Source organism: Cetorhinus maximus, chromosome 20 (genome assembly GCF_964194155.1).
Source record: "Cetorhinus maximus chromosome 20, sCetMax3.hap1.1, whole genome shotgun sequence".
In the NCBI taxonomy this organism is placed as follows: Eukaryota; Metazoa; Chordata; class Chondrichthyes; order Lamniformes; family Cetorhinidae; genus Cetorhinus; species Cetorhinus maximus.
In genome coordinates this window covers 56,018,988-56,039,369 of record NC_135898.1, presented here as the reverse complement: position 1 = coordinate 56,039,369, position 20,382 = coordinate 56,018,988, and the positions used below count along the sequence as shown (strand labels likewise).

At 41.2% G+C, this 20,382-nt stretch overlaps 1 protein-coding gene across 5 annotated transcripts in view; it reads left to right on the top strand.

Annotated features, from left to right (window-relative positions):
• Positions 1–20,382, top strand: part of vti1a (vesicle transport through interaction with t-SNAREs 1A) — a 370,006-nt gene that overhangs the window by 213,193 nt on the left and 136,431 nt on the right. For 3 of the 5 annotated variants that reach the window (XR_013579742.1, XM_078564759.1, XM_078564757.1), the window contains 2 exons: positions 4,530–4,600; positions 6,479–6,540. Coding sequence is in view for 4 of the 5 variants with exons in the window: in XM_078564759.1 (XP_078420885.1) it covers positions 4,530–4,600; positions 6,479–6,540 (133 nt within the window). In the remaining variant the exon portion in view is untranslated. Of the gene's footprint in view, positions 1–4,529; positions 4,601–6,478; positions 6,552–20,382 lie in introns of all 5 variants that reach the window. The other 2 variants (XM_078564760.1, XM_078564761.1) reach the window with 1 other exon arrangement.

The window sequence follows — 20,382 nt, the reverse complement described above, 5'->3', positions numbered from 1 at the left end:
TACAAGATTCTGAGGGGGTTTGACAGGGTAGATGTTGAGAAGATGTTTCCACTAGTGGGGGAATCTCGAACTAGGGGACATAGTTACAGAATAAGGGACCACTCATTTAAAACTGAGATGCGAAGGAATTTCTTCTCTGAGGGTAGTGAACGGCTGGAATTCCCAACCCCAGAGAGTTGTAGAGGCTAGATCACTTAAAGTATTTAAAGAGGAGGGAGATAGCTTTTTGAAATATCAGGGCAGTTGAGGGTTATGAGGAACTGACACGAAAGAGGAGTTGAGGACTGGGGCAGATCAGCACTGACCTTATTGAATGGTGGGTCAGGCTTGAGGGGCCGAATGACCTACTCCTGTTCCTATTTCTTATGTTCTTATGTAGGTATGTACACACAAAGCAGGACAAATCAAACCTGGCAATTATCGCCCCATCAGTCTACTCTCGGTCATCAGTAAAATAATGGAAAGGGGTCAGCAACAGTGCTATCAAGCGATAACCTGCTCACTGACGCTCAGTTTGGGTTCCGCCAAGGCCACTCAGCTCCTGACCTCATTACGGCCTTAGCTCCAACATGGACAAAAGAGCTGAACTCCAGAGCTGAGGTGAGAGTGACAGCCCTTGACATCAAGGCAGCATTTGACTGAGTATGGTATCAAGGAGCCAAAGCAAAACTGGGGCCAATAGGAATTGGAGAAATCTCTCCACTAGTTGGAGACATACCCAGCCCAAAGGAAAGATGGTTTTGGTGGTTGGAGGTCAATAATCTCAGTTCCTGGACTTTGCTGCAGGAGTTCCTCAGGGTAGTGTCCTGGGCCCAACCATGGGGATGTTCATTGATGATTGCACAATGTTCACCATTCGCGACTCCTCAGATACTGAAGCAGTCCATGTCCAAATGCAACAAGACCTGGACAATATCTAGGCTTGGGCTGACAAGTGACAAGTAACATTCGCACCACACAAGTGCCAGGCTAAGATCATCTCCAATTAGAGAGGATCTAACCATCTCCCCTTGACATTCACTGGCATTACAACCACTGAATCCTCCACTATCAACATCCTGGGGGTTACCATTGACCAGAAACTGAAAAAGTCATATAAATACTGTGGCTACAAGAGCAGGTCAGAGCCTAGGAATTCTGTGGCGAGTAACTCACCTCCTGACTCCCCAAAGCCTGCCCACCATCGACAAGGGACAAGTCATGGAATACGGTCCACTTGCCTGGATGAGTGCAGCTCCAAGAACACTCAAGAAGCTCGACACCATCTAGGACAATGTACTTGATCAGCGCCCCATCCACCACCACCGATGCAATGTGGCAGCTGTGTATACCATCTGCAAGATGCGCTGCAGCAACTCACCAAGGCTCATTTGACAGCACCTTCCAAATCTGCAACTTCCACCAACCCTGTATTTAATTTCTTAAGTATGACAAATGACTCCAGGTAATGCTTCCAAAAGAAGAAAGCTATGTAATTTCTCTGCCATTGTAGGTAATCAAGTGGAAACTGGAGAACATCATTCCAATGTTACCCAATGCCAGCATGTTGTAATTTACAGACAGCATTCAATTCAACTTGACCAGAAACCATTCAGTTCAACATCCAGCATAAACCTATGACTTAACAACACTCTACAATCATCGGGCAAAACTAAATCCTATCCTGAAGTAAAAGCCATGAAAAGCAGAAAATTGTTTATAAAGAGGAGCAACAATGTATAAATCATTCTAGTGTCTATCCATTACACACACAGAAAATTTTAAAGATCACTCTTAATTCGAGACAGAATTTATCATGTTTAATGAATAAAGTTTTGTTTTATAAATTTCCAAGAGTTACCCTACGTTTTTTTTCCTAGCTATCTTCCCTTGGTGCTTCACTTTGTCAACTGGTGGTACATGACAATTTGAGGCCCAAACCTTTCCACAGCCACTGTTAGTGCTATTCCATATTGGACAACTGAATGGCTATTTAAGCCTGTTTATGTTTCATAAATTACATTTCCCTCTATCCTCTTCTGCCCCCCACCCCCCCAACCTCAGAACCCTGCTTACATAAATGGAGCTCATTTTTGCTATGAAACACTTCAACAAGTGTGCTGGACAAGAGCTATTTAAATATAGGTGAGTTCAAATAATAGCTAAAGTTGGAATGAAAACCCATGGCCTGTGAATCAGGGACCAGTGCACTACATTTAGAGCTATGAAGTGGCGTTCAAAATTTTCAAAGGGTTCAAATTTATAACCATTTCATTTATTTTTTTAACTTGAGGCTTAATCAAAATTGTATTTAGTAAGAACCAACCCAGTACTCAACAGTTTTGTAGGATCAATATTATTTACTGGTAAGAGAAATCGGTGTTCAATATTATTGCACAATGTGTTAATGACTGGCCTTTATGGTTAAAACAAATATAGATGCTTAGAAGACAGCATAAACTAAATTAACTTTATATTTTATTATGCCAAATGAGCAAGAAAATAATTTTTATAAATTGTTCCAACATGGTTAAGTTTGTTTTTCTGATATGCTTATGTAGAATTGATGATATGTAGCCCTTTGTCTTATCATCCATTACTGACTTTTGCATCTGCATTTGCACTCATTTCCCATAATAAGCATTTTAAACAGCTTCTACCAAATTGCAGCAGTCAGTTTTAACACACTTGGAAAAGGGGAATGAGATTTGCAAATGATAAATGGGGAAGTTGACTACCTAACTAATAAAGATTTGTCTTAATCAAGTATGATTTGTCAGAACAGGAGCGCACCAGGGTCAGGGCAGAAGCAATGAATAATACAGCATTCACAGGAGGGAAGGACCACAGAAATGCGTAATAAATATGCTGTGATTACCCAGTGCTAATTCATATTCAGAGGATGAATTATTTCAGGCCAGTCACGAGGATGCTGAGCCCTACCGGCCTTGCTGGAGCTGTTTAAGCATGAGGAAAAAGTTATTTTCTTTTTCTTTTTAAATATATCCTTTCAAGTATGTATCTTCAAGCTTGTCGTTACCTTGAATATAGTTATTTAGAAGGTAGAGCTCTAGTGTCATCTGTGTCATGGCTGCACTTTCTGCTCGTGGCTGTTCTCCTTGTGAAAAGGGCCAAAGTTCGTCAGTTGTGCTGCATACTGAATAAAAAAAAACTCTTGCAAAATTGATGATGGCCCCAATTATTTATCTGTGCAGACAGTCAGAGTGAAGCAGATGCCATCGTGCCCCACACCGGGATGAAATTAATGTATGATGTTTTGATCCCTATGTGTCAAGACAACAATTCATTTTGTGATATTCCAGCGGACATGCTTCTTTTCCTTGTTTATTGACTTCACTAGTCATTGACTATGAGGAAAAAACACAATTCATCAAAGTGACAATGTTTTACCCTCAATTACTGTCTGTGGCATTGTCACATTTGCTGGTAGAAATAGATTGAATCATTAGAACCAAGGTGAAGATGTCAACTTGGCAGCCAAACGAAACAGAGAAAAACCTAATTAACCAACCTGCTTTGAATCAGCAGTATTTAATGGCATCTGTTTTCCTTTATAAAAAAAGATATCAGATCATCTTGAAACATTTTTCTTGGTGTATTCTTTTTAGCACAAAAACTATTAAAACACATTGAACCTTTAGGGAGGCAGTACACCATTCGAAATCCCATGAGGCAAACCAGCACCGAAGAAATACCTTAATGGGAACATCAATTACTAGTCAAATATCTGAAAAAAAATATTTATCCTGCTACATCTGTCATTGTTAGCTCCAGCATTTAACACTTTCAGAAACTCTAAACGAACTGTATCATCAAGTTTTGTTTAGTGTTTGTTAATTAAGTTTTGATTTGTTTTAGTAATTGTCATTTAAAAAATAAAAATTGCACCTTACATGTTTCTTACTTAAAGGATATCAAATTATTGATTTTGATGGATCACTTGTGAAAACACCTATTTATTAATATCTTTTAAAAAATTAGTTCAAGAACAATGATAGAGTAAATGTCAGTTCTTCATTTAAATATATTTAGAATTGAAACAAGAGAAATAAATGTTTCCACACTTTAGCATTGATTGTAAAGTTGAATGGTTGGACATTTACATAATCCCTTAAATTGTGGTGAAACATAAGATTTATTTTTTAACTCCCTCAAGGAAAAGCTCCATTCTTTTCTTGTCTTGCTGCAAAAAGCTTTTACATTATGCTTTTATTCTGTTTCTAAGAATTATTAAATGTCTTCCGTAGTCTTTCCGTTTCCCACAGTTAACTTATGTGCATAGTATAAAATGGTGTAGAAACTTGTTTATTTTTAGTAACATTAAATTAGTTCCTATTGTTCTTACAGTAGCTCTGCTTCAATGTAAGTTGCAGTGGAGACTGGCCACTGAAGTTATTTAATTCTTTAGATTTTATGAGAGTAGGTTTAGGTTCAATCTCACTGTTCTGCTCACCGAACAGATTTTAATGTTTATTTTTTTCAGCTTTTAACATACAGTGTGTAACTTTTTGTAATTCTGTGGATTACAGAACAAATTGGACAGGAGATCCTGGAGAACCTGCATCATGACAAAGAAAAGATCCAACGAGCTCGGGAAAGGGTGAGTTTGAGAATACAGCTGTTTTAGTCCGTCACATCAGATCTTGAGAGTAAGGGCTTACAGGGATTTTATAAGCATATTGTATTCCTTCTAATAAATTTTGCAGATCAAAATGCTTCCTATTGCTGAATGGAAACAGCCAATCTTTGGATTCAATGTAAAGCTAGAAATATGTCAGTTTTTAAGCTTCCTAACTGCCAATATGGGGAAAAGAGAAACAACACTCATTTTTCCAATAGCAGTAACTTTTGTGTGAATATGGCTATTTTGCAGTTTATTTTCTTCATATAGCCTTGGATAAATAAATGTAATTTAACTTCTGCTAAATTTTAAAATTGTCCTGCACAATGTAGAAGATCTAAAATGGCTCAACTTTCTGATAATTTTAACAGAAACACATATACAAGATGTTGACATGTTAAGACTGTTTAGATTTCTACAACTTTCTGAAAGCCTTTGCCAATTAAATTATTATAAATGTCTTTGGTATATTTGTATTGAGCTATACAGATTCAAAAGACACCTAGCTATACAGAATATAGTTTACATGTGAATGCATGACCCGTTTTGATTTGTTTTAAACTTGAACATTGCTAAATATATCATTCTTCATGAGCAAACATAACTACCCCAAATCAACATCTAAAAGATTCTTAGATATTCACAAGCGTTGTCAAGTGGTACCCTTTTTGATTAGTGAATTGAATGGTTAGATCTAACTGTTATGTGAGATTTTCAAAATGAAGACACTTCAACAAAATAGGTTGCCTATATATTGCCTTGTCTATATATCATATGCAATTTTGTGCTCTATATACCTCTAGTATCCAGAAAGAGGTGCTGCAAACCTGTCGATACAAGACCACAAGATAATTTTTCCTTGGATTTATTATTTTTATATCACTCTTATATTCTGTTTACCTTCATTATTCCGCAATTTACCTCATGTGTATGCCACTGGGGCTATAGCATTGCAAAAGAACAGCTGACTTATGCGATGGTACGCTGACCTGTACAGGTTGGTCACATGACCTCTAAATATGTCCATAATTTTTGATTTTTCTTAGCTGATGTTTTTAAATTTCAAGTTGTGTGCTATCTGCTATCAGTTTTTTTTTCCAATTTAACGATTGTATGCATGCCATGCGAGAGTGGCAGAACAATTGTAAACCCAACTCTCTGTTCATTTCATAATCCTAAGCTTAGAGAGAATATTTTATGTCTGCTTATTTATACAAAAACAGCAAAAGTAATCAGTAGTTGCAAACATTAAAATTAAACAGCTCACTAGTTTCAGACTCACCAATAGGTGTTTTATACATTTTTGGGTATTGTGCATCCTTAAAGAGACATTGCCTTTTTACTTAAGAAAGGAGAAAGGCAGAATGGGGACACGCCATTTTCATTACAAAGACATTTTTACAACACACTAACTCCTTATGTGTTGTAGGTCATCACCTTTAAGTGTTTGAACCTTTTCCTGTGTTTGCCAAATGATCTTTATTAAAGCTAATGTCACCTTAGATACAAAATATAAATGATCAAAGTTGCCTTCTGTCAAGATTTTTTTTAAATACTGCAAATGTTGGAAATACACAGCAGATTTGACATCATCAGAAAAGAGAAAGCATGGTTTATATATTGAGATTGCAGACTCTGTCGGAACTAGAAAGATTGGTTTTGTATTTGATATTCTAGCCAAGCCATACCTATTTCTTAGTCGAATACTGCTGGCTTTCTTCTAAAAGTACAAAAATGGACTCCTAGCAGTGACAGTATAGACCTGTTTTCAATTTGAAAGATGATCATTGTCTTATAAAGTAAGTATTTTGTCATGTTCTGCTGTGTAACCCCTTCCTTCCTCACTCTTATTATCAGCTGCGTGAAACTGATACAAACCTTGGCAAGAGCTCCAGGATCTTGACAGGAATGTTGCGAAGGTAAGGTCAAGGTAGGAATCTGTTGTGCTTTTTCTATAAATAACTTTCTCCGTCCCCCCCCCCATCCCTTTAAATGAAGTGCTCCCAGCGCACAAGTGTCATAGAATTCAGTTGAGTTTTCCCATTCCGTTTTTGCTAAAAGCAGTCCCTGCTTTTACTATTTATGCAGTTTTTTTTTCCCAGAGTTGCATGCAGCAGAGTGCACAAATTCATCTCACATAAAACAAAATGCAAATTGTACATTGATACACATTGGGGACATTGTTTCATGCTAGCTGGACTAAAAGCATTGCTAGTGGATAACTGAAGCTTGTGATATTAATAGTTTATATAAAATACTGATCCACACATGTGATTTGTAAGATTTTTTGATATAAAATTTTAATTAACATATACTTGTTTTCTTGGTTTTCAATTGATTTAGAGTAGATTTGACAGTGTCAATTTACTAAGAGACTGCAGGAAATGGGGAGTAAAATCAAGTGAAACAGCCAAAAGCCAGTGATTAAGATAGTTTGAGTCAACTCTGGCAACATTTGTTATGGTGTTCTGAGTTCATTTCAAACTTTCCTTTCTGGTTTCTGCCTCCCTTTTGTAATGGTAGCTGGCAGCCTCTTAGAAAAATTGGCACAGTAAGTCCACTCAAAATGGGTTATCATATTATAACGATAAAGTAAAAGGATACCCAAAGGAGCAACTTGCTTATGAAAATTAAGAGCAGTCATGATTGGGTGATGGGAAGCACAAGTTCAAGTGACGTTGGAGGTGCCAACTGCAGATTTGCAGACAGAGTTTGTTGGAATAGAGAGGTTCTGTGGGGGCATCAACTTTCCATGAGTAATCTATTTTGGTATTTAGTGCTAAAACAGAACATGAGGACTGTTTTCACCAATAAAATTACTGTTTTCCTTTGGGTAGTGCATGCTGTCTTTTGAACATAAGCATGAATGCCTCAAATGCTTTTAATATCTACAAAAGACTCCCCACGGAGAGAAGTTTGGAAATCACTGGCATAAATCAGCAAGTGTAATCTGCCCATAGAATGAAAATAAATTTGTACAAAGGCAATAAAACTATATAATGCAGGGACCAATTTTCATCTCACTACTATTCAATTTATGCTTAGAAAGTGTGCCTAAAAGTGTGGGAACAAACAAACTGTGGACTTGTCAATGGAAGCCGATCCATTCTGATTTTTGGGCTGACTTAGGTTTAGATAGTCAGAGCTCCTAGTGGGCCCCTATTAATCTATGTAAATTGCGGCCAATTGACACTATTTTAATCTCTACCCATATTACTACTGCCAGTTTTTTTTTATTCTTTCACTGGATGTGGGCTTCACTGGCTGGGCCAGCATTTATTGCCCATCCCTAGTTGCCCTTGAGGTGGTGGTAGTGGTGAGCTGCCTTCTTGAACCGCTGCAGTCCATGTGGTGTAGGTACACCCACAGTGCTGTTAGGAAGGGAGTTCCAGGATTTTGAGCCAATGACAATGAAGGAATGGCGATATATTTCCAAGTCAGGATGGTGAGTGACTTGGAGGGGAATTTGCAGATTATGGTGTTCTCATCTATCTGCTGCCCTTGTCCTTCTAGATGGTAGTGGTCGTGGGTTTGGAAGGTGTTGTTGACGGAGCCTTGATGAATTCCTGCAGTACATCTTGTAGATGGTACACACTGCTGCTATTGTGCGACAGTGGTGTAGGGAGTGAATGTTTATGGATGTGGTGCCAATCAAGTGGGCTGCTTTGTCCTGGAAGGTGTCAAGCTTCTTGAGTATTCGGGGAGCTGCACTCATCCAGGCAAGTGGGGAGTATTCCATCACACTCCTGATTTGTGCCTTGTAGATGGTGGACAGACTTTGGGGAGTCAGGAGGTGAGATACTCGTCATAGGATTCCTAGCCTCTGACCTGGTCTTGTAGCTTATATGGCTAGTCTAGTTCAGTTTCTGGTCAATGGTAACCCCCAGGACGTTGATAGTGGGAGATTCAGTGATGATAAAGCCATTGAACATCAAGGGGTAATGGTTGGATTCTCTCTTGTTGGAGATGGTCATTGCCTGACACTTGTCTAGCGTGAATGTTACTTGCCACTTGTAAGCCCAAGATTGGATATTGTCCAGTCCGTGCTGCATTTGGACATGGCCTGCTTCAGTATCTGAGGAGTCGCAAATGGTGCAGAACGTTGTGCAATCACCAGCAAACATCCCCATGGTTGGGCCAAGGACACTACCCTGAGGAACTCCTGCAGTTATCTCCTGGAGCCGAGGTGACTGACCTCCAACAACCACAACCATCTTCCTTTGTGCTAGGTGTGCTAGGTATGACTCCAACCAGCGGAGAGTTTCCCCCCTGATTCCCATTGACTCCAGTTTTGCTGGGGCTCCTTGATGCCACACTCTGTCAAATGCGGCCTTGATGTCAAGGGCAGTCACTCTCACCTCACCTCTGGAGTTCAGCTCTTTTGTCCATGTTTGAACCAAGGCTGTAATGAGATCAGGACCTAGCGGAACCCAAACTGGGTGTCAGTGAGCAGGTTATTGCTAAGCAAGTGCCGCTTGATAGTACCATTGATGGCCCCTTCCTTGATGACTTTACTGATGATCGAGAGTAGACTGATGGGGCAGAAATTGGCTGGGTTGGATTTATCCTGCTTTTTGTGTACAGGACACACCTGGGCAATTTTCCACGTATCCAGGTAGATGGCAGTGTTGGAGCTGTACTGGAACAGCTTGGTTAGGGGTGCGGTAAGTTCTGGAGCACAAGTCTTCAGTACTATTGCTGAAATATTGCCAGGGCCCATAGCCCTTGCACTATCCAGTGCCTTCAGCCGTTTCTTGATGTCATGTGGAGTGAATTGAATTGGCTGAAGACTGGCATCTGTGATGCTGGGGACCTCCGGAGTAGGCCGAGATGGATCATCCACTCAGCACTTCTGCCTGAAGATTGTTGCGATTGCTTCAGCCTTATCTTTTGTGCTGGGCTCCTCCATCATTGAGGATGGGGATATTTGTGGAGCCTCCTCCTCCAGTGAGTTGTTTAATTGTGCACCACCATTCACGACTGGATGTGGCAGGACTCAATTCAGCCAGAAACCATGTGTGGTACAACTGGAGAGGAGTTGACCATTTTCAGTGCTCTCAGCTAAAATGCTTCAAAGGTTTGGGTGACATTTTGCTTTTGTTTTTTTGCAGCTTAGACAATTTTAAGTGTTTGCAATCGATGCATAATGTTCCGAGCTCTTGGGTTTCTGGCAGCACACTTTTTCCTTCATGAGGACCTTCTGGCAAATCACTCTTGCTAGCAGAGGATGAGGCAGAGCAAACAGGAGTCCAAATAAATTGAGGTGTTCTCGCAGGAACCCTCACTCTCCCTATAGAGTATATCGCCTTGGAACAACATACCTGCACTTTCCTGAGGACCATTGCATAAGGAGTCTGCTCTTATCTAGGAAAGCTGTCTCAGCGTTGTATAATCACCTATCAAATACCACAGTTGGCACAGCACTGCCTGTTGCAATGAAGCCCTCAACTTCTTTACAACTAGCTCCTTCCAAACTGCCGCAAGGAGATCAGTAACATCAGTCGATCTACGTTTTATGCTTGCGTTTAGTAGGTACCTGATGCCATAAGTGCTAGAGCAAATACCTTCATAATTTTCTCCATGAACAGGTGGAAACAGCTCAAGAGAGCTCTGGGTATCTCATACATTGCAGGATTTCCCCAAGTTCAGGCTATCATCATTTGACTATACCTGAAGACTCCTTTAGACAACCCCACTTCTTCATTATTTGCAAGGGCTTTCATTCTGTTTAAGTATGGTCTGGTGCATCATTACCAATAGAGCATCATGTAGGTCTTTGCCCACTTTCCTGGCAGCTGCCATGAAGCTTTTATCTTCTCCCAATCCTCCATTCTCCCACCAAACCCCACTCTTTTCCCCTGCACAGTAAGAGAGAGGCTAGCTACTTGGGAAGAAGAATTTGGCTCATAACTCTTTCAGGAACCTACACTTGGCAGCCAAACTGTGTTGCAACCAGAATCATGGCTCAACTATAGCCTTCACTGAGCAGACCATTGGAGTCCATCAACAATGATTCAATAGCCTGAACAGATCTGCTGGCTTTCTGCAATACAGGTCACATAACTTTGCTCTACAATGGGGACAACCCTTGGAATCATCATTGAACAAGAACCTTTAGCGTGATGAGGGAGAGGATGCTGATAGCATAGGGATGGCGCAAACAGCCAGAGCTCTTCAGCAGTAGCTTGTTGAAGAGTGCTTCATCTGAACGACCCAGCTCCCTGCCATCATATCCAACAACTATCCTAGTTCTTCCATCTTGAATATACTGCATGTGCCCAATGACAACATTGCAATATTAGTTGTAAAGAATATCGGTCATCAGCTACTACAGGAACACTCTTTGCACACACACAGATTTTAAAGAGGTTCATCATTTTACTGGCTGCACAACTACTGACATTCTAATTATCACCCTGGTGTTTCTCCATAGTACCTGTCTTGCATGCTTTGTTACTGACTGTGCCTTCTGCAAGATGTCCCCCTAGAGATTGCAGCATGGAAGCTGGAAGGATGTCATGGCTCAGTCGAGGGCCCTTAAGATGCTTGTGGTTGGAAGCCATTAGGGCTCAGGGCTGGGAATAACTTGGTCCAGCTGGCTTTGTGTTGGCAGGGTGGGTACTGTTTGAGAGATTGGCGAGGGACCAACTATGCTATCATCCTGTGAGAAGGCAAGATGTTCTATTCCCATTTCTATCAGGCTGTGGCTCAGCACTCCCACTATGTTTGCTGACCCTACAGGATTATCCTGGAGTCTTCAGGGATTAAACATTAATCCCCTGGACACTGCTGCCAAAAAATTACAGGATCATTAAAAATTAGAGTTTGTTTGATATTTTCTTTGGACACTTTTGTTAATTAGTTATAAAAATTGTGGAGATGGGTGAGGTGGAAAGCTGTTGACTGGGCTAGGTGGTTAGAGGCTGGAGGTCATATGATGAAACCTCCTGGTATACATCCAGTCAGAGTTGGCAACCCTTACTCCCACTGGTCTATGTGAGGGCAGATAGTATGACATCCGGAATGCACCTTAAGCTCCTATTTATTTAGTCTCCTGGCTTTCCAAGGTGGAGATGGTGGAACCTGTATATCCACAATATGAGTATCCCTGAGTGATGCTACCGGCGGTGCCATAGACTCCTGCAAGGAGTGTCCAATTCCATTAAGGTGACCACGCTCTCCTTTTTTCACTACAGAGTCAATCGCTGGTGTACAGAATGTATTTTTTCGGTCTAGGCCTCTAAAATCTGCATGTTGCCCATCACCTTCTATCAAGCCAGAGACATTAACTGGCTCTCCTTTAAGCCATTTCTTGGCTGCCCTTTCCACTTGAACCTTATACTAGTCCAACCTCTCTGTCTCACTAACTATACCAAGCAGGTAGCTAATTTCTTTGGTGCTTGGGATAATGAGAGTTAAGCAGAAGAGAAAAGGAAGGAAAGGTACCCAAATACCCTGCTATGCACAGACGCCAGATTTCCATCTGTTACCAATGTTGTTTGTCCTTTCTCTGGAAATAATGTTAATGACCATCAACCTAATGTCCGAGTTATCAATCTTCCTGTTCTTGAAGTCTTTCTTTGGTTGTATACTGGCTTTTCCTACACGAAGAGTGGCAGTGGATTTGTGTGTGCTCTTCTTTGGTGATCTGGAAGGCAGTATAGCACAGTATAGTATGCATACTTCAAGGAAAAGCTGCAAGTATGGCCAAGAGTGGGGGAAGTAATTGGGTGAGCAGTCGCAGTTCTTGAGAGTGAGTGTAAGTTGAAGGATGTTACAGTGAAATGTCCCATTGTGATTTGAAGGAGGGATGTGAGAAGTGGGGAGGGACAAGGCTGATAGCACTGAGTCTAATGCAGGATGCAGGAGGGCTATATAAAGAGTAAGAGAGATGCGAAGGGAAGTCTTAGCTTGATGATCTTGATGTGATATGCCATCCTGCACTGAAGCCAGTACCTTCCAATACAGTACTGCCATTGACCTGCTCAGCCACCTCTATCCATGGTTGCTGAGTCATTTGATGGGCCATTCGTCACTCATTGGAAGGAAAGAGGATAGTCTTTCTGTTCCTCACTATGCTCCTGGAGTGCCTCCTGAAACGCCTGAAAGAATCATAGGGCACTGAATGATGTTGTGCTGCCAGCTGCTGCTTCAGTAACTCTCTTTCCACTGACCACTTTTGAAGAATACAATTCTCCTTTCAGAACTTCAATCTGCTTTTAAGTGACAGCTTCCCTGCTAGATTTCCTGCCCTCCCAACCAACGAGTTGCTCATAAGGAGCACCATTTACACTGGCCACTCATCTGTTGTGTTCAGATGAAGCCTGACCACAAAGATCTACTGGGCTTCCAGTTTGCCTCATCTGGTCAGTGGAGAGATTCCCCACCAATCACCCATCTGCTTTATATGAAAATCACACCTGTATCTGATTAAAATTGGCATTTTTTTTCAGTCAATCTGAAATTTAAATCTAATGTAAGCCTAAATTGTTAAAGTTAATTAAGCAAGGAGGCCACATATTATGAAGCAGTGTATAAAATGCTATTGTCAGTATATCTAAACTTTTTTGTTTTGCACATGAAGAATGCTGCACTTAAGTTTGTTTCTGGAAATACTCAACATTGTTCGATGTAGTAATTGTTGGAGTCTTGCATGCAGTGGGAACAGGTGACATGTACGCTCAGAACTATTTACTTGCCTGTTTATTTGCTCCTTTCAAAAAAAGTATTTGAATAACCCAGCAACATGCTTTCTTCGTAATGCCAATGATTTAGATTTTGTTTCCAACTAGACAAAAACTCGAGCTTTCTTTAATCTCATCCCAAAATGTAATTTCATAATTTTTGTCTGAGTTATTAGTGGGATGTCCCTGTGTGGGGCAATGGGAGACTTAAAAGGATATGTGGTCAGACATGTGTTTTGGGCTAAACATTTTGAGAGAATTGTCCCATTGTTCAGTTAATTTACGCAATCTGGTCACTTTCATATTCCACTCAGCGTCTTTTTAAACAATTTCAGTTGAGGAATATTTATCAACATATATAGCAATATACTATACTGCATTATCCACTTTAAGTGTCTATTAATTTATCTTAATGCATTAACTCTAAAGTCCAGAAGCTCTTGCACACTGTACGACATTAGATTCAGCAAGCCTACCAGCCAATGGAAATCAGAATTAGAACACTTTTTTAGCAAAGTGCTTTTTAGACCATTGTATATTGCCTACAAATTAAAAATTCCTATGCTCCACTGTTTGCTTAGGTGACGGTGGACAAAGGTGTGATCAAAAGCAAGAAGTAAGAAAAGAAAATAGAGATTTAAAAAAAAAAGAAAATGAATGTCATGCCTTCAAGCTGTAAGCAGGTTGTCCCTTGATTTGGGAGTAATATTCATAGGGTTAAATATTTATCAGTTTTCTGTTTTCTTTTAGTATTCTTACAGCCTATTCCGACAGCAAACATTGCTGACAAAGGTTCACTTTACTGATTGTCATTGCTTCATTTTACAGAAACCTCACACTTCTGCCTATGAACCGTAACTTAGAAACATCTGATTAAGAGTAATATGTAAATGCCCTTAAAAATGACATTAGCTAAATTCAAAATTCAGAGGGAAGGGAAGTAGGAATTGAAATAGATGCTTCAATGCCTGCAGACAATCAAAAACAAATGCTGCCAAAGGCCCACAATGACGGTTTCAGTAACAAATATTCTGCATATGTCTCCATTTTGTCAAAACTCATTAAATGGTCTGCCTGCGTTATGTCAGTCGGGGTGTCGAGAAATCATTCATCATTTTTTGTGCAAAAATAACATGAAGTCATTTAAATAATATCATATTAATGTTAAAGTTCAGCTTGAACTCAGCTGTCACTTAATGGCATAGCTTAATCAGACATAGCATTTAGAAAAATGTGGTCTACACTGGTACGTTTGTTTTTAGGTTGGCCGAATCAAATCAGGATTTATGATACTCCAGTCCGACATATTTTTACCACATTTATGCTTGACATGTCTCAGATTTGCTTCTGAAAGTATTTATCGTAATTTTCAATAAAAAACGAACCATCCATGAGTAGTTTGTTTGTACAGATTTTGTAGTAATTTAGTTAGACAAGGGTGAAGAGAAATGTACTGTAACCTTTTAAAATTGCCCATTAATTGTAAGCTTTCTGAACAATGTGTTTACCATAAGATAGTTTTGTTATTGCAAGTTTGCCTCTTGTGTACCATCTGTGAAACGTATTTATCATGTACATCAATAAAGAGAAAATACAGTGGGAAATTAATTTGTAACCCTATTACAAAATTCTGGTTCCTTTAGGGCATTGTTAAGGGGTCTGTGCTATGCTATGAATATTGGAACATGTGTTAATCATTAGACCCAGTGACAGAATTTACTTCCCTAAACAAATTTTTGCTTCAAGCCTTTACAACCCTTATTTAATCCAAAGTGGACTTTTTTTTATTATGAAGAGCATTATCTACATCCTTTGTTTCATGAAATATGGCTTTTGCTGATGCTGAACTTAATGATGATCAGGCACCCATGCATAGTTTCAAACTAATGTCATGCCATCAGCGCACATTATTATATATTTCAATTGGATGGCAGCTTTGAGTGCTAGATTAGCTTGTTGAGTAAAAATCCTGCATTAGAAATGGTTAAAATTAGTGTGGAGCTTGCCCACACTAACTTGGGAACCCTAATTATAATTTTGAATTATTTTATAAAGCATTCAGTTAAAATATGCGCAAGACTAGAAAGCATCCTCTGTGTTTAAATATTACAGTTGTGTACTCCCCTGATTCCTAGACAGTGTTTTTCTTCTACCATCATGCTTAATAACAGTGGATGTCTGAAGCAAGTGTTTTAGTTGATCAGCAACTCAGAAGTTGAGTGAATCTTGGTAATGCATAGGCTTCAAGTGTAAATTATGTTTACACACAGGAAGCAGGGAAAGATCCTCCCATTGGAGGTGACCAGGATTGGTGTCAGTGCCAGGTAAAAAGTGGGAAACTGCCAGGTTTCCAAACTGGGTTAATGCCTACTGGCTACTAACAGCAATGAAGTTTTCTCTTCACTTGAATAACACTCAACACGCAATAGGTAAACAAAAGATCCGTTTCTTTGATTTATCTGAAGCAAACATACAAACGTCTCTCCGATTGTACCATTTGCTCATTGTCGTTAGCTTTATACAGTAAAATCTGCATCTCATGTTTATGCCTGACAAAACTAACTTTTGTCTTTGAAGTGCTGGACTGATCACCTCAGAGGTTATTTATTTTAAATGCTCAGTATTCATCAGGCAGGCGCTTGTCATTTTATCATTTCCCTCAGGAAAGTTTTATGATTGAGTGGTAGCAACATTATCTGGTGGTCTGCTCCTCAGGAGAATTTTGTCAACGAAGACTATTTACTGCAGTGTGACTAAATGTACCTAGCACATTTCATTAGTGTACATCTGGTGTGAACTATCATAATAAGAACATACAAACATAAGAAATAGGAACAGGAGTAGACCATTCGGCCCCTCGAGCCTACTCCAGCATTCAATAAGATCATGGCTGATCATCTTGTGTTTCGACTTCCACATTCTTATCTACCCCAATAACCTTCAATTCCCTTGCCTAACAAGAATCTATCTACCTCTGCCTTAAAAACATTCAATGACCCTGCCCCCACCACCTTATGAGGCAGAGAGTTTCAAAGTCGCACAACCCTCTTAGAAAAAAAACATCTCCTCATCTCTGTCCTAAAAGGGCGACCTCTAATTTTAAAACAGTGCCCCCTAGTCCTGGACTCACCCACAAGTGGAAACATCCTTTCGACATCCACCTTGCCAAGGCCATTCAGGATCTTGTATACTTCAATTAAATCATCCCTCGCTCTTCTAAACTCCAGTGAAAACAAGCCCCGTCTATCAAACCATTCCTCATAAGACAACCCACTCATTCCAGGTATCAATCTAGTAAACCTCCTCTGAACCACCTCCAATGCATTTACATTCTTCCTTAAATAAGGAGACCAAAAGTGCAGACAGTGTTCGAGGTGCGTTCTCACCAATGCCCTGTATAACTGAAGCATAACATCCTTACTTTTATAAAACAAAAACAAAAATACCTGGAAAAACCCAGCAGGTCCGGCAGCATCTGCGGAGAGGAACACAGTTAACGTTTCAAGTCCGTATGACTCTTCAACAGAACTAAGTAAAAATAGAAAAGAGGTGAAGTATAAGCTGGTTTATTGGGGGGGGGGGGGGGAGAGCGCCAGGGCTGGATAGAGGGCCAGTGATAGGTGGATATAGCCAAAAGATGTCATAGACAAAAGGACAAAGAGGCGTTGAAGGTGGTGATATTATCTAAGGAATGTGCTAATTAAGGGTAGAAAGCAGGACAAGCAAGGTACAGATAGCCCTAGTGGGGGTGGGGTAGGATGAAGGGAAGGGATCGAAATAGGCTAAAAGTTAGAGATAAAACAATGGATGGAAATACATTTAAAAATAATGGAAATAGGTGAGAAAAGAAAAATCTACATAAATTATTGGGAAAAAAGGGGGGGGATTGGAAATGGGGTGGGGATGGAGGAGAGAGTTCATGATCTAAAATTGTTGAACTCAATATTCAGTCCGGAAGGCTGTAAAGTGCTTAGTCTGAATATGAAGATGAGGTGCTGTTCCTCCAGTTTGCGTTGAGCTTCACTGGAACAATGCAGCAGGCCAAGGATGGACATGTGGGCATGAGAGCAGGGTGGAGTGTTGAAATGGCAAGCGACAGGGAGGTCTGGGTCATGCTTGCGGACAGACCGAAGGTGTTCTGCAAAGCGGTCACCCAGTCTGCATTTGGTCTTTCCAATATAGAGGAAACCACATTGGGAGCAATGAATGCAGTAGACTAAATTGAGGGAAGTGCAAGTGAAATGCTGCTTCACTTGAAAGGAATGTTTGGGCTCTTGGACGGTGAGGAGAGGAGAAGTAAAGGGGCAGATGTTGCACCTTCTGCGGTTGCATGGGAAGTGCCATGGAGAGGGGGTTGAGGTGTAGGGGGTGATGGAGGAGTGGACCAGGGTGTCCCGGAGGGAACGATCCCTGCGGAATGCTGCTGGGGGGGGGTGAAGGGAAGATGTGTTTGGTGGTGGCATCATGCTGGAGTTGGCGGAAATGGCGGCGGATGATCCTTTGTATGCGGAGGCTGGTGGGGTGATAAGTGAGGACAAGGGGGACCCTATCATGGTTCTGGGAGGGAGAGGAAGATGTGAGGGCGGATGCGCGGGAGATGGGCCGGACATGGTTGAGGGCCCTGTCAACCACCGTGGGTAGAAAACCTCGGTTAAGGAAGAAGGAAGACATGTCAGAGGAACTGTTTTGGAAAGTGGTATCATCAGAACAGCTGCGACAGAGGCGAAGGAACTGAGAGAATGGGATGGAGTCCATACAGGAAGCTGGGTGTGAGGAGCTGTAGTCGAGGTGGCTGTGGGAGTCGGTAGGCTTGTAATGAATATTGGTGGACAGTCTATCACCAGAAATTGAGACAGAGAGGTCAAGGAAGGGGAGGGAAGTGTCAGAGATGGACCATGTGAAATTGATTGAGGGGTGGAAATTGGAAGCAAAATTAATACATTTTTCCAGGTCCAGACGAGAGCATGAAGCAGCACTGAAGCAATCATCGATGTACCGGAGAAAGAGTTGTGGGAGGGGGCCGGAGTAGGACTGGAACAAGGAATGTTCCACATACCCCCATAAAGAGACAGGCATAGCTGGGGCCCATGCGGGTACCCATAGCCACACCTTTTATTTGGAGGAAGTGAGATGAGTTTAAGGAGAAATTGTTCAGTGTGAGAACAAGTTCAGCCAGACGGAAGAGAAATGGATGGGGATTGTTCGGGCCTCTGTTCGAAGAAGAAGCGGAGAGCCATCAGACCATCCCGGTGGGGGATGGAGGTGTAGAGGGATTGGACGTCCATGGTGAAGAGGAGGCAGTTGGGGCCAGGGAACGGGAAATTGTTGATATGATGTAGGGTGTCAGAAGAATCACGGATGTAGGTGGGAAGGGACTGGACAAGGGGAGAGAGAATGGAGTCAAGATAGCAAGAAATGAGTTCCGTGGGGCAGGAACAGGCTGACACGATCGGTCTGCCGGGACAGTCCTGTTTGTGGATTTTGGGTAGGAGGTAGAAGCGGGCCGTCCGAGGTTGGGCGACTATCAGGTTGGAAGCTGTGGAAGGAAGATCTCCAGAGGAGATGAGGTCAGTAACAGTCCTGGAAACAATGGCTTGATGTTCAGCGGTGGGGTCATGGTCCAGGGAGAGGAAGGAGGAAGTGTCTGCGAGTTGACGCTCAGCATCTGCAAGGTAGAGATCAGTGCGCCAAACAACAACAGCACCACCCTTGTCAGCAGGTTTGATGACAATGTCAGGGTTGGACCTGAGAGAACGGAGTGCAGCAAGTTCAGAGAGAGACAGGTTAGAGTGGGTGAGAGGAGCAGAGAAATTGAGACGACTAATGTCACGCCCACAGCTCAACGCAAACTGGAGGAACAGCACCTCTTCTTCCGACTAGGCACTTTACAGTCTTCCGGACTGAATATTGAGTTCAACAATTTTAGATCATGAGCTCTCTCCTCCATCCCCACCCCCTTTCAGATCCCGCCCCCCTTTTTTTCCCAATAATTTATATAAATTTTTCTTTTCCCACCTATTTCCATTATTTTTAAATGTATTTCCATCCATTGTTTTATCTCTACCTTTTAGCCTATTTCGATCCCTTCCCTTCACCCCACCCCAACCCCACTAGGGCTATCTGTACCTTGCTTGTCCTGCTTTCTACCCTTAATTAGCACATTCCTTAGATAATATCACCACCTTCAATGCCTCTTTGTCCTTTTGTCTATGACATCTTTTGGCTATCTCCACCTATCACTGGCCCTCTATTCAGCTCTACCTCCCCCTTAAACCAGCTTATATTTCACCTCTTTTCTATTTTTACTTAGTTCTGTTGGACAGTCATACGGACTCGAAACGTTAACTGTGTTCCTCTCCGCAGATGCTGCCAAACCTGCTGGGTTTTTCCAGGTGTTTTTGTTTTGGATTTCCAGCATCCGCAATTTTTTGCTTTTATCCTTACTTTTATGTTCAATCCCTCTCATAATAAAGGATAGCATTCTATTAGCCTTCTTAATTACTTGCTGTACCTGCATACTAACTTTTTGTGACTCATGTACTAGAACATCTAGATCCCTCTGCACCTCAGAATTATGCAGCCGTTCTCCATTTAAGTAACACTCTGCTTTTTTGTCCTTCCTGCCAAAGTGAACAACTTCACATTTTCCCAATTAAACTCCATTTGCCAGATCTTTGCCCACTCACGCAACCTATCTATGTTCATCTGCAACCTCCTCGTGTCCTCTTCACAATATACTTTCCCACCTATTTTTATATCGTCTGCAAATTTAGCTACCATGTCTTCATTCCCCTCATCTAAGTCATTGATGTAAATTGTAAAAAGTGGAGGCCCCAGTACAGACCCCTGTGGTACTTCACTTGTCACATCTTGCCAATCTGAAAAAGACCCATTTATGCTTACTCTCTGGTTTTTGCCAGCCAGCCAATCTTCTATCCATGCTAATATGTTACCCCTTACACCATGCACTTTTATTTTCTGTAATAACTTTTGATGTGGCATCTTACCAAATGCCTTCTGGAAATCTAAGTGTAGTACGTCTGCAGGCTCTCCTTTATCCACCGTGCATGTTACTCC